At 38.7% G+C, this 17,878-nt stretch overlaps 1 protein-coding gene across 44 annotated transcripts in view; it reads right to left on the bottom strand.

The window, feature by feature from the left end:
* Positions 1-17,878, bottom strand: part of LOC109099286 (receptor-type tyrosine-protein phosphatase delta-like) — a 310,570-nt gene that overhangs the window by 92,985 nt on the left and 199,707 nt on the right. For 43 of the 44 annotated variants that reach the window (XM_042728811.1, XM_042728810.1, XM_042728817.1 and 40 more), the window contains one exon: positions 10,191-10,342. In XM_042728811.1, coding sequence (XP_042584745.1) covers positions 10,191-10,281 — 91 coding nt within the window. In that variant the 5' untranslated portion in view covers positions 10,282-10,342. Of the gene's footprint in view, positions 1-10,190; positions 10,343-11,461; positions 11,487-17,878 lie in introns of those variants that run through there. The other variant, XM_042728814.1, reaches the window with a different exon arrangement.

Below are 17,878 nucleotides of genomic sequence, written 5' to 3'. Positions count from 1 at the left end.
CTTGTTTAGTATCTATGAATGCCCAACCCTACTACCTAAAAAATACTGTACTACAAATTTCAGCACAAACACTAAACAAACAAACGCAGGTGTGCCCAACCCTGCTCCTGGCGATCGACTGTCCTACAAAGTTCAGCTCCAACCCTAATCAAACACACCTGAAGCAACTAATTAAGGTCTTCAGGCTCACTTAAAAATTAAAGGCAGGTGTGTTTGATTAGGGTTGAAGCTAAACAATGCAGGACAGTCGATCGCCAGGAGCAGGGTTGGGCACACCTGCATTAGTGTATCTTTAGTATCTTTAGTAATTTTGCATTAACACTCAATCAAGTTCCATATGCAAATAACCATGCTCTCAGACAAAGGGCCGTGAAACTCTCCAGTATTTCCAACCTCCCGCTTGGAATTTCAGCCTTTTTCATTGGACAAGCCCATCCTGAGAGGAGTGAATCTTCTCGGACCTTAAAAGGATCACGCATAGTTCTGCCCAGGTCTTCTTCTGCTAAGTCTTCTGCTAAATCTTCTGATTGCTGAACGTGTGGAGAGCCTGAGCCGGTGCGGGTGTGCCCAGTGGGCTCCCACACATAGCCTGTCAGTCTGCAGTTCAGTTCAGTTCTGAGAAGATGAGGATGTGAGCTAGAACACTTCTGCAACCCGCCAAGTCTTCGCCAGGTGCCTTGACTTTCCATTTACCAAAGATCCTAGGATCACAGCTGATGTCTCTCTTAGCTCTTTTTCACTTTCCACTGGGAAGAAACTGCCAATCACCATCGAGTCAGGACATCTTTGGAATTCATCACTCTTCAAAACTGGAAGAACGTGATCGCAACTCCTACACCACCGAACATCCAAACCATCAAGACTTTGCATCCAGACGCTCTTTCCAGGTCAAGGAAATGCAAGTATCATACATTTTACTAAACGAAACAGAGGTTTAGTATAAGCTATAGACCCTGTTATAAACAGCGCTGATGGTTTCACTCAGGTGGCTAACTGACTCCTTTCATAGCTTCATTCTCTGGTTTTCCTGATGGTTTCATCCATCACGCCTCATTTGCCCTTTCCCCTGTATGAGTGTGTGTTTGTTTGTATGTTTGTTAGACTAGTTTGTGTTAGTGTTTAGTTAATAAAACTCTTGTGCACAAATTACATGAGTTTCTGATCCTGCCTTGCAAATTAATTGTCCCTTTACAATTTTGATCCTTGCTACATGCTGTAATGCATTATTAGGCTACTGTAAGAAGGTTGTTTTCTGAGGCCACAAAAATATCCTCACTTAGAGTTTATATGAAATTACGATAAATGTTCACTGGACGAACAGATTAGTTGATGGCAATTTATTCTGTTACAGTTACTACCGGCAGGTCATATAAATAATTGTAATTAATCATAATTAATTGTAATTATTCATATACATTTCCCTTTTGAGCTAATTTACTACAATCGTGCCTCGTCGGTGCTTCCTCAGGGCCAATGACCAGGGTTTTTTGGCCTGCTGAAAACCTTGGGCCAAAGTGGACCAGCTGGGACTAGAGGAGTGGTCATGAACCAAGGCGGAGCTTCTCCGCGTCTGGAGAGCGTCAGCATGGCAAATCATTTCATAAAGTTAACAGCTAACACCAGCACTTGACTATTAAAATAATTTAAGCTCAAAACTCACTTTCACAGCAGCGATTGTTTGAAATAGCTTCCGTTTGAGAACCGAAGAATTATGATCACCATACAAGGCAACAATATTTATAAGCGATACAAAAGATGCACACCAGCCATTTACCATAGTAAACATGGTAAAGTTTTTTTTAAGAAATTCAAACCGCTTGAAGAAATAAGACGTCAGCTTCTTATTCAGGCTACCATAATCATTTATTTATTTTTTCTCAAGACTTTAGCTCCGTGTCATAAAATATCGTTATGTTTTTTTTGTTCGGGAGCTCCTTCTGCTACTCAGGTTGTATTTTTGATGGAAAAAATATAGAAATGATCATTCTTTCTAAATGTGATTTATTTCTGTGTGACTAATTTTCAATACTGTTTAAGTCATTATGATCAATGTATTGCTTATTATTGTAAAACATTGATGCTTTTGGATTTAAATCTTTAACAAAACATACAAACAAACGGCTGCTTTTATTGTGACCGCACTAGTTCGGGTGACATATATAATTAGTTTTCTGATAACTTCTCTGTTGGTGAAATGATGGGGTTGCGTGACGTTGTTCCTGAGAGGCGTGTAAAGGGCAGGCTTTAGTGAAGTGCTGAGGAGCTTCTGGTCCTACGGGGGAAACGCATCGTGATTCTGGGCTCGGTGCTACAGGTCTGGGGCTATTAGTAGGGCCATATGATTTAAGCGATAAGGAAAACACAGACGGAATCGTGGAATCCAGTCATAAAAACGGAATTTACAAATTAACGCGGAATGTCATGGAATTTGTCAAATTTCAAATGAATTAAAAGTAGGTATTACACTTAAATCAAATCGCGATATGGACTAATATCTGTAAATATTAAGCCAGAAATGTCGATTTAAATATGAATCCTGCATGTTCTGCGTGTCTCTGTTAATGAACGGCGCAGAAGCACGGTTGAGTTTATTACACACATATGGAAGCGTGTGTGATGCTCGCGGTGATTTCAGCGTCTGCCGTCTCATTAAATGAGGATGTAAACACATGAACAACATCTCCAGAACTGCTCCGAGAGTCACTTCATGAGCATTTTACCGTTTGATTCGAGTAAAACTAGCATCATATCACATAAACAGAACTGTAAAGGTATTCATGGCAACCCGTCAAAATAAAAGTCTGTTTTAATTTAAAGACAAGTATTTGCCAGAAATGTATTACTATTGTTCAGCAGAATGTACATAGCCTACTACTATTACTACTAAAAAGAAACAAACATTTTTTTTTTTTAAGGAATAATCACACAAAATTTCTTCCATGTTTCAATTTTAATAGTAAATCCCCTTTGTTTACCAAAAAATAAAGTTGTTTTTATGCATTTAAATAATTAGACATGCTAAAACAGAATTAGGTAACATTAAAACATATGGTGAAGAAAAAATAAAACATTTCATAGGGCCCTAAACATGTGATTTTTGATTTAATAAATTGATGTGAAAATGTATAAGTTTCATGGTTTTAATTAATTTCAAATGCTTTTTGATTAATAAAATTTAATTTAACCATTAAAAAGGAGTCAAGAAAAATGAAAATGGAAAAAAAACGGAATCCAGAAAAATTAAAATGGAAAATACAGAATGTGGAAAAAAAATAAAATGGAATTTGGGAAAAAAATAAAATGGATTTCATAGGGCCCTATATTAGCCCCACCCGGCCCGTTTAAAGCAATGGCTCGCACTGGCCCGACAGTGGAAAAGTGGCTAGTGACAGATGGCAGGATCCTCCTAAGAAGATGAATTGGTTGTAAAAATGGCACCATTAAAAAACAAACAGCAATGAACTCCCTTTGCATGAAATAGAAAATGTGCTTTGGTCAGGATGCAGATAACTCTGAATAGATGCTTTAGAAATAGACATAATTAATTATTGATTTATCCTTTCTCCATTCTCTTCATTCTATCTATTTCTTTATTCCTGCTCACTGAGAGAGAAAGAAATGCTGATGATTTCACTTGTCTTTTGTTCCCAAGACTTCATTGGAGCTGACCATGTGACCTGCTAAAGGACACTGGGATAGTCTGATGATAAGAGCCCATCTGACATGAAAAGGTCTTCTCCTGTTAAATCCTCAGCAGCAGTATTAAATGAAATAATTTGTCAGAAATAAATCCGAACAGACAAACAGACAATGTGAATGTGTGATGCTGCAGTCAGTGTGTTCCCAATGGCATAGATGATACCTTCCCAAGGCACTTTTAGCAGAAACAACCATTCCAAACAGAAGTGCTCAAAATAACTACTTCAAAGGACTCTTTGAAATGAACGTGGTTGTGGGGTTCAACTAATGGACGCTTCAAACCCAAGATCCTTCTCCCTGCATTAGAAACCTGGCTCGTTGTTGATGTAGTAGTTGCTGGTATTATAATACTGTTAATTCTTTTTATCTGTTAACCTAATAAAGGATAGAATGGTGCTTTAAACACACATGCCTTTATGAGATGGTAGCTGTAGTTCTTTTGGCTTGTGTTACGAACAGCCACCCTCTCAGTGTACAGGGAATAACGTATAGGCATGATCACACCTGAATGGAACATTCCTTCTCATAGCACAGGCTCTCCCTTCAGATCAAGCGCTGTGTGTATCTCCCTTGTTGGGGATGGAACAACACATTCACTCACACACACACACACACACACACACACACACACACACACACACACACACACACACACACACACACACACACACACACACACACACACACACACACACACGAAGAAGAAAAAAGAAAAAAAAAAACACTGGACACAAAGAGAGGAGATGAAGAATTGGCTTCCATTTCATTCTTACCCTCATTTTCTCTTTCTCTCTCGCTCTGTCGTTTTTTCTTAGCCTACAGTCTTCACAGCTAGATTTATGCCATTTATCATGCTGACACTCTCCCTGTCTCTCTCTCCCCCGTTTCTCTAACGGATGAGCCTCATCCTGTCTGTTTAGACACACAAACCTCTTCCCATGTACAACGTAAAGACGGAGGAAAACACTGGCTCCGCACACACACTGAAGAATGGCGTTGGTTTCGCTGAGAGGAGTTTCACAGATGGCGAGGGGAAGTGACTGTGTGAGGTGGCACAGTGGGACACACACACACACACACACTCATCAGGGCTGCCAGAAGGGAGTGTGTGTGTGTGTGTGTGTGTGTGTGTGTGTGTGTGTCGTCCACCACACGGGTTGGAAAATCTACTCCTGGACTCTAGATATGTTCCCATTAGTCTGAAGAATCAACTCTCCTCAAATCACAGTGGACTTGCGGGGTCGTGGCCTTCGCTGATGAATGTCGGTTGGGCTCGTGAGACCGCAGGGAGTCCCGTTCGTCATTTTATCATTCTGAAGGGTGCTCTTGAGCGCCCCCTTTGTGCATTCTTGATGCACTAGTGTGGGACTTGGCTGTGCATAGTCTGATTAAAATTCATATACATACTGACTAAATTTTACCTTGAAGGTATTTTACATCACTTTGGGAAACGGTGTCTGCCAAATGCATCAATGCATTCTATGAGTTCTAACATGCAGCTTTATCATGACTAGTGGCACATCTAATTGAAAAGTCCATACATCCCCCTACATCCGACCACAACCCCACAGACCAGCAGCTGAGACAGAGCCAGACGCACTAACCTGAGGAACAGCACTGTTTGGGTCATCAGAGTTTGGCTTCTAGGAAATCTAGACGCTGTTCTAGAGAGATCCGTGTTTACCAGGTCGGACTTTCCCATCTCATCTCACATCTGAGGTCTGTGTCTCAATATGATTAATGAGCCTTAAAACCGAACCACTTAAAAAGCCTTCAAACACTCAAGTCACATGACTGGCCATCTCTTATTGTGATGTCACAGATGAAGAATGTCTCGTGCAGTGATTATCGTGTTTTTGTGAGTAGTATTGAGTTCGCCGTGCTGAAATGTCATCAGAGTATTTACACTGAGATTATAAATCTATATCAAACGGAGAGAGGGCACTTTAGTTGCTGTCTGATCAATACATCTTGGATTTGGTACAAATGGAGTATGAACAGTGTGTGTGTGTGTGTGTTTTCAGCGATCGTCATGACGACCCCCTGATGGGATGTAATAGTGAAAATGCCTCCTGCTCCGCCCAAACGGTCACGGCTGACTGGGCAGAATAGTTCAGCCAATTAAATCCCATAATGAGCGGCAGCAGTTCAGGAAGTGTGAAATTGCAGTTGCTCTCATTCTGTGAAGAAGAAAGAGCTGCACTCGTTGGCTTATTGATCCCGTGTTTTATTTTATTATTTCATTTATTTATTTATTTTTGGCGAGAGCTTTGTTTGTTGAACGTACGAGCCCTCTAATAGTTGTTTATTGGCTAAACGAGCAGCAGCTGTTGAAGTTTTAGTTCACCCAGAAGCATTCTGTCATCATTTATTCTCCCTCGTGTTGTTATAAAAGCGTAGGACTGACTTTCTTCAGTGGAAGTCAAAAAGAGATGTTTTGAAGAATGTAGCGGCTGCTCTTTTCACACTTTGTAGTGAATGGGAACCAGGTCTTTCAAGCTACAACAAGATGCAAAAACATGAAAAAAGTAATATAAATCAATTATGATTTCATATTGTACTCCATATTCCACAACAATGCTACATGAAGAGCCGAGTCGTTATTTACCGACAATATGTACTTCCACTGTTTTAGGGAGTTAGTGAGAGAATAATTGACTGGAATGATGCTGCTTTCAGTTCACATCTATTATAACTACATGGAAAAGAGCGACTGGTTCCTTCTGTTGCACAGGTTTAGAAAGACGAGTAAATGACAGGAATTTCCTTCTTCATTTCAGCACATTTACATGTAAAATATCTCACTTGTTATTTCTATGCAAATATTTAATACTGTATTAGACAAACAAGAGAGTGATGTGTGTGTGTGTTCTTACAAGTGTTGCTGATTTGCACCCTCTGTTCTACATTTATTAATGCACTCATATGCATCATGAATATTCACAAGCTAGCATGCAGAGTGGACAATTCATTTGCATGCAGGTGATAATTACTAGATTTGGGTGACGCCCCCTTGAGAATTGTCCAATGCTGTCTTACTTCACGTCTGCCAGAGATGGTAAAAAAGAGCTGTGACGATGGGGAAAAACTGCTTCTACTCTGCTCTGCGCGTGTGTGTGTGTGTGTGTGTGTGTGTGTGTCTGTGTGTGTGTGTGTGGAACAAACCCATAATGCAATGGGACAAAAGCAGTTCAATTTCATTAACTGCAAAGTCATCAATGTGATGGGCGCACTGAACACACTCGCACTTTAAGGAGGATCGGTTTGTGTGTGTGTGTGTGTGTGAAACAGCAGACGATAAAAGCAGCTGCCGCTGTGCAGAGATTGTGGGCATGACAAACACGAGCACGAGTGTGAACGCTGCCCTCTGACTGTCCGTCTCTCTCTCACTCTCTAGAATATCAGTCGTCCATTTCCTGATGAGCTGCTTCCACTTTTCCTCTCAAAAATATTTTTATATCTCACTACAGTCAGAAAACAGACAGTCATTTAGACACAAGCTTTAGAGATCATTAAAGTGAATGTGAACAAAAACCTTGGATTGCAACTAAATCTAAAGTTCCTTAACAAAATTCATCATCATCATCATCATCATCATCATCATCATCATCATTTTTTTTAATTATATTTGTATGTATACAAGCATTTTAGACTACATATTGTAGTTATAAGGAAGTTGATTTAAAATAAACGTATAACTATATTTCTCTATAAACCTTTTCCAAGTGAATCAAAAACGTAATCCAGTGACCAAAGGAAATACAAACCTGTCACAAATCTGAATAATTCAAATAAAATAAATTACATTTGATAAGCATAATCAGTGTTTATTTTGATCCTGAATGAATCGTTACACTGAAGGTGGTTCTGCTGACTAGATATGATTACTACACAAGTGTGAAGTAGCTCAAATATCATAAAATAACTACTGGGATGAAAAATAAAATATGATCAGTCCCTATGTGGTTGTGCTGTGTGGTTTGTTTATAACCACAATTAAAATAAATAAATACTTAAACATTTATACCAGTCAAGACCAATTTGTTTATTTGTATTTTTTTTATTTTAAGTAAAAGTCTAATAAATTCAATGTTTTATCCTGAAGCTTCAAGTCTTCTGAACCTGACAATATCTTCTTTTTAAATTCCATGTTGTTATAAAAAGCTAAAATAAGTGCATACTTAGAGAGTCAGTCTGACCCTCTTCATCTAGAAGTACACGTAAGCCTCATAACGGTAAACAAGCTATTTGTAAATACACTCCTCCTCAAGAGCGCTTGCAGAGACGTCTGACCTCACTTTCACAGGCTCCGAGAACCCAGATGAGATGGAATCAGCTGAGAACGACAGCGATGGAGAACGAGACGTCAGGACAGGACAGCTGACATCTTTGGACTGTCTGACTCACAGAACGATGAAAATCAGTGAATTATAAACTAATAAATTGGTCATTGGTGATTTAATGATTTACGATCAATTGATGGGGCATGATTTGGCAAATCCAGACTTTTTAGGGTTACGTGGGACACGACTGAAATGTTCTCAATCAGGGCCATGTCTGTCTCAGAGACGGATATAGCTTGTGTTTTTATTAGACGAAGCTTCCCCAGTGTTACAGGACTCAGCTGACGCCTGCATAGACCATCCCTCACTGAAGGGGAACCTCCAGCGCTTCAGATGCTCTCAACGGGCCGGATCCTGAACTTAGCACCCTCCCATCATCTCCGGAGGCTCTCTCTCTCTCTCTCTCTGTGATGGTTCCTGATTATTCATGTCATTTTTCCATCCGCTCCAGAACCACGCAGCACTAATTAAAGCCTGAAGCTGCAAACGAGCTGACAAGATTTCGCTACCACAGCAAAACCTACAGACGTGCTACAATGAAACGCCGTCACACACGTGACCACACACTGCACACACATGAACTCACAGACATCACACGCTGAGCTCTGACACACCGCTCGTCATCTCAGTCAAATTACCATACCTGCTAACGAGGAGATTCACACAACAGCAAACAACAACCTGCCTGGCAAATACTGACCTAACAATCATCTACACAACACACTGAATTAACTAAACATCACAATCTCAACAGCAGAACACTGACGACACACAATGACCAGATAAAAGAACACGCCGCACCACGGATCATGTGACACGTGTTTAACATCCTCTCTGCACCTCTGCTTCAAATCTTTAAAAAAAAAGAATATTCCTAAAAAAAAAAAAAAAATGTACTTGCAGATAATATATGACCCTGGAGTCATAATAATAAATAAATACCCTTATAACTGGTTTTGTGGTCACATATAATATTAATGGAACAAAAGACAACTTCAGTGACTCAAACAGAGACACTTTCATGACTCTGAAACACGCTTAAGCACACTTTTAAAAAGTGACTTTGGTAATAATGGCAAATTAAACATTTTATTTTAAATAAATATGTTTTAATAATCTTCTATATAATCTGTTATATTTGAGTTGATCTTAAATCCACATTCAGCAGTACTTTAACCATATAAGACAAGAGTAATACTTTGAAATACTGGAATCTAAAGTTCAGCTCAATTCATATTTAATATAAATTCAAACTAATATATATATATATATATATACATACATTTAATATGCTGTCTAAAAACATCACATACAGTTCACACTTAAGTATATTCTTTTAAAGTGTATTATTTCTGCCATAAGTATGCTCAAGTGCACTTCTTTTGAACGTACAGTAGGTGACCGCTGCATGATAATCATCATGTCTCCCCTCTTATGAAATTGGTAAATAATAGTGCTGTCAAACGATTAAAAAGATTAATCGCATCCAAAATAAAAGTTTTATTTAAATAAAACATAATATTTTACATAATATATGTGTTTGTACCGTGTATATTTATTATGCATATAAAAATACACACACACATACAATATATATTTTGAAAATATTTACATGTATATATGTATATCCATATAATTTATATTATATATACATATATTTAATATATAAATGTAACATGTTTTTCTTAAATATATACATACATGTGTGTGTATTTAAATATACATAAAAAATATACACAGTACACACCCATACTATAAAAAAAAAAAAAAACTTTTATTTTGTATGCGATTTATCGCGATTAATTGTTTGACTACACTAGGAAATAATAATAAATATAAACATTAATTCAAGGGACATCAAAAGTTTTATTTTAAATCAGATTTAGCGGTGGTTTGTTGTGTGTTCATCTAGTGCTCTAAGGCACACTGCTGCCTGTTATTTTCTTTTGTTTAGTTTTGGTTTGGGATTTTCCAGCATCTTTTTTTGGTTTTTGCCCCTTGACTGTAAGACTTTTAGGTTTGCCAGGATCACCAGGCTCTGGAGACTCTGCGTCACGATCAGCTGTGTTCGGTTCAGGCGACCACACACACACGGTTTCTGTGGTGTTTGAGTCAGACGGAGACAGAGACAGTTAAAGTGAGACTTACACTCGGCGCTGGAGAGCAGGGCGCAGGCGGTGAGCAGCAGGAGACAGTGTCGGACGGAGGGTAACGCTACACGGACGCTTGGCACAGGCATGATGTTACGACTCACCCGCGGAGTGTGCCAGCTCACAACGCTCCTGCAACGCTCTCACAACCTACAGAGAGACACACACATGAGAGCAATCAATCCATCAGAACACAGAGTGATCATCAACACACAGCTGTGCATTTTAAAGCACAACACCACAGGTCTTGTCATGCACTGCTCACTTTTGAGGTCTGTTTTGCTCCAAGAAACCAATAAAAAGGAAAGAAATAAACCAGAACACACATTAAAGCGTTCCCTGTGTCCCTGCAGCACAGAAGCAGTCATCAGTAGCACAGGGATATTTGTAGCAATAGACAACAATACATTGTATGAGTCACAATTATACATTTCTCTTTTATGCCAAAAATCATTAGGATATTAAGATAAGATCATGTTCCATGAAGATATTTGTACATTTCCAATTGTAAATATATCACAACTTATTTTTTGATCAGTAATATGCATTGCTAAGAACTTCATTTGAACAACTTTAAAGATGATTTTCTCAATATTTAGATTTTTTTGCTCCCTCAGATTCCAGATTTTCAAATAGTTGTATCTCAGACAAATATTGTCCTCCTAACAAACCACACATCAATGGAGACATTATTTATTCAGATGATGATGATGCATAAATTTCAATTTAAAAATATTTTATAAAAATATGTATTTAAAAAATATTGACCCTTATGACTGGTTTTGTGGTCCAGGGTCACATATAATATTAATGGAACAACAGACAACTTCAGTGACTCAAACAGAGACACTTTCATGACTCTGAAACAGGCTTAATGATGTATAAATCTCAAATTTTGAAAAATGTACCCTTATGACTGGTTTTGTGGTCTTGGGTCACATCTATTGCAATTACAAATATACATCTACAAATATGTGTCTACAGGTTTTAGTTTCAACTCATGTTCTTAAAGAGTTCGTTCCTCCACTTCAGTATCACTTACATACACCAAAACATAGAGTTTCATTCCTCTCTACATTCTGAAGGTTTTGAGGGGTTTGTTCATATGTCATTCACAAATGAATTACAGATCATTTTATGACTAAAAACAAGGTGAAAATGCAGAACCTGCCTTTATCCAATGTTCAGAAAAGTCCATGCGGTAAATTATACCACCACACACACACACACACACACACACACTGTTGGTGAAGCTCATCACAAACTCACCATTCAGATGTGTAAAGCTAATGAGGAGCTAAATGCATCTTGTTAACTATCAGAAGATGTCCTGTGCTGTTCGCACTCAGTTTCTTCTAATGCCAGTAAAACACTCTCACTGAGATGAAGCATGTTTGGCAGTGAAACCTCTTCATTATTACTGCGGTGCACACGCCGGCCGGACTCCTACTCACGAGGGGAAGTCAGATCTGGCTCGCGCTCGTCGCCCGCTGACCGATGCCACACGCTTGCTATTTCCGTTCACGATAGCATCTCTGGCTCCGGCCGGGCCTTTATGAGCTCATTTCGGCTGCAAACGCATGCATTCAGCAGCGAGACGCCAGTCTGTGTAATATTGGTGTGATTAATTAACAGTTCCATCTCGCCCCGTTTTCTTCCGCAGCTTTTGTTGGGAGAGCGAGACGGACAGAGAGACAGACACATCCATTATGTGTGTTTTGTATCTGTTCCCGATGAGCCGGTTCTTTGTTGAATGTGAATTTCCATCACACTCGCACGCGGAGCAAACGCTCTCTCTAGAAATCTGACAGATAAGTAATACCACATGTCGCCCACGTTGGCAGGCGATTTGTAAATAAACGAGAAAATGGCCGTGTTTTTTCTCCTCTTGTTACTCATCTGTCTGACATTGATCCAGAGAGAGAGAGACGGACTCGACTGAAAATCACATCGATTCATTCACACGCAGGAGCAGGAGCAGGGAACGTCTCAGCGCACGTCTCCGGTGAACCTCGGGCTCGTTTGTGCTCCTCATTAGCATTTATGCAAATCATCGATATCAGCTGCGGGCTTTGACTGTGTTAATGTCGAGACTGGGGTAAACATTACAACACCTCCTCGCTGTATTAGCAAACAAACACATTTATTAATAGATTATGTGCTAAGATTCATATTTCTACAAGTGAACACACACACGATCATCTGATCCGAATGATTGTGGTGATGCTCTGACCTCAGAATGAAACATCTGTAAAAACCTCCGACAGTCCAGAACAAGCTGGAAATGACGCAATGCAGTCAATGTGTAAGAGAAACGTGTCACGTGGAGGGCATTAGAAACACACACACACACACACACACACACACACACACACACACACACACACACACACACAGTGTCTTGTTTCTTCCTCAGTGAGAAAGCATCTGACAACGTCTGCGTAAAAGAGAACAGCATCTAGAGGTCAGGGGTCACTGTATGGCCTTCAACGTCTGACTGACCCAATTAACAGTGACCAAAAGACATTTTAACTCAACCCTGTGTGTGTGTGTGTGTGTGTGTGTGTGTGTGTGTGTGTGTGTGTGTGTGTGTGTGTGTGTGTGTGTGTGTGTGTGTGTGTGTGTGTGTGTGGGCGTTGGCATCTTCTGCAAGTGTTTGATATTCTCAGTTCAAACATTTCTCATCTAATGATCGGAGTTTCACTGTTCTATCCTTGTGAAAAAAGTAGTACACTTAAGCATAACTTCATAAAAAGAGTATTTATTAGAAAATAATGGGTTTTAACAGAATATGCTTGTGTGTAAACTGAATGTAATGTTTTAGACAACTAATTACACATTAACTGCAATGAAACTGAATTGTAATGAAAATGTATTAGAATTTAATTTATATTAAATACAATCAGCTGAACTTTAAGTGTTCTTTTACCCACTTAAGTAGGACTTAAGTACATCTTTATATGTAATTCCATAATTACTTCTCGTTGAAATATGGTTAAAGTACTGCTGAATGTACTGATGAGCATTTATGACAAACTAAAATATAATTTAATGTCACTTCTGTTGAAACTTGTATGTCATGTTTTTTTTCAATATATTTGTAAATTTAGTGCATTTAAAATCTGTTAACTTTAAATGTAATATTGAATACCACACTACAGTTAAAATGATAAGTTCTTTACATGAGGAATAAGTGCACTTCTTTAAAACATGAGAAAAAAATTATTAAAACTTAATTATTTAAAATGGACTTTAAAGCAAATCTCTCAATTTGACATTATTACAAACTGTTTAAAAGTGTGCTTAAGTGTGTTTAGAAACACAGTCATGAAAGTCTCTCTCTTTTAGTCACTCAAGTTATTTCACCAATTTTATACATTTAAAAGACCTTTTTAAAAAAAAATTATAATAATAAAATAATAAATAATAGGCTATACTTTAAAGATCTGAAGTACACAAGTGCACATTCAGTACAATTAAGCACACTTCTTTTTCACAAGGTATAGTCTTACTGTATGCAAATTCATATTTATAAAAGTTAACACGTAAATGAAACATAAATGGGGGAAAAATGAGTTATGAAAGAGCAAAGTCTGGGCAAACAGATAAAACACACACAGTATAGTGGCGTGATGATATCGCGTGACCTTTACTCGATCTCTGCGAGCGCTCGTGCTCTGGAAACTCTTCTTCTGCTGCTGGTTTGAAGTGAAGCTCGCGGTGTTCATGCTACGCTCAAAGGCCAGCCGTAATTAAAATGCCAAGTGTCTGCTATTATCTAAATGCTAATTATGTGTGATAGAGTCGCGGCTAAATGACATGAGAGAGAACAGCAGGCGCTTGCGCGGCGGTACGCGGGGACTTCAGCGCACTAGAACCGCTGCTGTAGAGACCACACGGCCGGCGGCGCTAAAGCTGTTAGCAGAAGAGATCTGTGCTGCAACTCAAAGGTCAGGGTTTCAAACCTCGACTGCAGAATGTGGATGAGGACACATACAACTCTGAAATAAAACCCCTGAATGCTCATGACACTTACAGTAATAAACTACTCTCAGATCAGTAGGAGTGGGCAAAATAACTTTTTTAGATGAATGCAATCCAAATAAATACATTTTAAAACAATACGCAAATTGGTAGTACATTTCACTATTAATTACAGAGAAACAGCAAGTAACACATCGAAATAAATGTGATGTAGATTAACTTATATAGTATTTTCTCGTAAAACATACTTCAATAATATGATTTAGTAAACAAATTATAATTTAAACATGCATGATAGATACATCTGTTAAATAAATAGTAACTGAACTGAACTGCGTAGTTGAAGCTCTGATGTCATTTTTAATTAATATAATAGTGCTGTAAAAAGATTAATCGCATCCAAAATAAACGTTTTGTTTACATAATATATGTGTGTGTACTGTGTATATTTATGTGTACACACATGTATGTATATATTTAAGATAAATATGCAATGTTTATATATTAAATATATGTATATATAATATAATATATAACAATCTAAATCTATAAATGTATATACATGTAAATATGTTCAAAATATACTGTATGTGTGCGTATTTATATATACATAACAAATACAGTATGCATACATATGTAAACAAAACTTTTTTTTGGATGCGATTAATCGCACTAGAATAAATATATATGTTTGTAATGTATCATGTTAGATGATTGAATGTATAAACATTAGCAGAGAGAGAATCTCTTCCATATGGACATCCGAACTCAACAAAATCAACTGCAATCAAATTTTAAAGAGTTTGTGAATAAAAAAAGTAAAACAGTAAAATATTAGAATAAAAATAACTGTTTTCTCTGTGAATCTCTGTTAAAGTGTAATTTATTTCTGTGATGTGCAGCTGTATTTTCAGCATCATTACTCCAGTCTTCAGTGTCACATGATCTTCAGAAATCATTCTAATATGATGATCGTCTGCTCAAGAAACATTTCTGATTATTATCAACAGCTGGGTTTCCAGCTTGATATCATTTCACTTCGTCCTCACTCTGGAGTTTCAGCTCGTTCCTGCTTCACGTTTTATTACAAGCCAAACGACTGAGTCGAGTGTGAAACACAGAGCTCGAGGTGTGTGTCTGTCAGACTGTCTTTAGTATCAGGATTGTTTGTAGGAGGAAAGAAACTTTTGATTCAGTATCAGCGGAGCAGCACTACGTCTTCTCTGTCAACACGCCGAATTAATGAACTGCGTTTGTTTGGAAACGCTCTGTACGCTGTATGACATATTGCCTTTCACATTCTCTTTTGTCTCGGCCAGAAAAGCCTTTGTTGCAGCTTCTGTTGGGCTCCGAGCGTTTCCTGAGCAAACGAGTCTCTGAGACACACATGCAGATCTCCGCTCAGACCTGCTCCGCTCCAGAGACGCTCGCTGTGTGAGCGGAGCCTGACGTCATTCAGTGAGGAGCACGAGCCGCTCATTCTGGATCTGTTATTCTCTCGTCTGCTCTGTATTGTTTCTGGAGAGAAAACATCCACAGACTGCAGACTGGTGAATAAACTGACCTCATTTAGCCTCATCTGTGTGTGTGTGTGTGTGTGTGTGTGTGTGTTTCTCTCTCTCTCACACACACACTGCTGATAGAGTTTCTGCAGTCTGTACTCCAGTAAATGAGTGAACGTGCACTGAATAACCGAACGACCGCTGCGTTTGTCAGTACATCAGATCCCACAATGCAATGCGCTCAATCTCTCATTAATGAATGACGATGAATGAAGAGACTACATCTCATTTCTGACTCATTATCAGATCTGACTGACAAAACTTCAGACATTTACAAGGATCTGAACTAAAAATGTAAACAACCAAACTGTATGAACTAGGGGTGCAACAGCACACACACACACACACACACACACACACACACACACACACGACGGTTCCACAGCAGGGAGAAAAACTAAACATGATATTGTGTGTTTTTAATTTTCTATTATTAAATAGTGGTTAACTGAACAAAATGTTCTTTCTTTAAATGAATTCAATTATAATGAACATTTTCTTAGGGATACAAATCTGCCTCAGCTTCTGCTCTAAACTATATGGAGCCCTTTTATATTACTATAAGGTCATGATGAACAACTGAGCCTAGACTTAAACTGAATTACTATTTTTAAATATAATAAACAACCCTCAACTTAAACAAGTGTGTGCTTCCTGCGATTGAAACACTGATTGAGCGATTACAGGAGACGTCAGATGTTCATTCATGTTTATTTTGAGTTAAAACTAGTAGTAAAGAGTAAAGGATGATTGTTTATACAGCGATCTGTCAAAAAGAGCCTGAACAGCAGTGATTGTTTGAATCATGAAGCACCGGTCACGCAGTGGTTAAAACAACGCTGTATTTGCTCGGTACACATGCGCACCGAACAAGACCCGTGCCAGAGATGTTCGGTATGAACAGGTGTAATGTTACACCCCTAACATCAACAGAAGTATATTCTCACAGCTCTTCAGGACTGAATTCATGTGTTTCAGTCAGACTCAGGCGTGTAGAATCAAACACCAGCACACAACCAGATGATGCTTCTGATTCAAAGTTAGGAATTATAGTAAACCTGTGTGTGTGTGTGTGTGTGTGTGAGAGAGAGAGAGAGAGAGAGAGGGAGAGAGAGACAGACATCTCAAATCAACTTTCCTGAAAGAGCATCAAATAGCCCTGCGGCACTTTAGCTGTGGTCAAAAAAACAAAAACAAAATGCAAATGACATTTGGATTGGGAATTAAATGCCAAACGAGTGTCAAACGACAGCAGGTGAATCCAGCGGCATGATGGGAAATAAACAGACGGCTGTGATCAGTGAGCAGCGCCTCTACATCACACACACACACACACACACACACACTGGGGTCAGAGGTCAGAGCTGTGCTGTCAGTGGGTCTGTGGGTCTCCTTATCGGTGTTTGTTTATTATGAATTAAGTCACAGGTGAAAGGTCACAGTGAACCACTGTACAATCAGACTCTCTGTCTGTCTGGATCGTTCTGTGGTGATGTGTTCTGTGTTTTACACACACACACACTCTTACTGCTACTTCACTGTGTGTGTGTGTGTGTGTGTGTGTGTGTGTGTGTGTGTGTGTGTGTGTGTGTGTGTGTGTGTGTGTGATGATTTATGTGCACTTGAGCCCCTCATCTATTTCTGTAGTCCTGCTGATAACACACACACACACACACACACCATCTCATCTATTCAGGGGTCTTCACACAGGTTTCTAATGTAATAGCTACATTTAAGCCTTAAAGGAGAAGTGAATCTATGCTGGCACAGCAAAAAAAAACAAAAAAGGTTTACAATCTGAATCTAAAGACACACAAAGACATCATCATGTCTGTAAACATACAGCAAAACCAGTGCAGATTCATGAAGAAATCATTTAATGAATCCCTCAAAACGACTCATGAAGTCTTCATTAGGACTGAATGACTCTGATGAACCGTTCACTGAATCAGTCAGAGATCAGAATAATGAGTAAACTCACACACCTCAAACTCTGACACAATCTCACAGAGACACATGGAATAATGCCTTTAGATGGAAAGATTCAACAGAATTACACATGAATGTGTTTGATTGAATCGTCATAATGTAAGTAACAAATACACACACACACACACACACACACACACACACACACACA

Source organism: Cyprinus carpio, chromosome B7, assembly GCF_018340385.1.
Source record: "Cyprinus carpio isolate SPL01 chromosome B7, ASM1834038v1, whole genome shotgun sequence".
NCBI lineage: Eukaryota > Metazoa > Chordata > Actinopteri > Cypriniformes > Cyprinidae > Cyprinus > Cyprinus carpio.
This window is presented reverse-complemented; position numbering and strand designations above follow the sequence as displayed.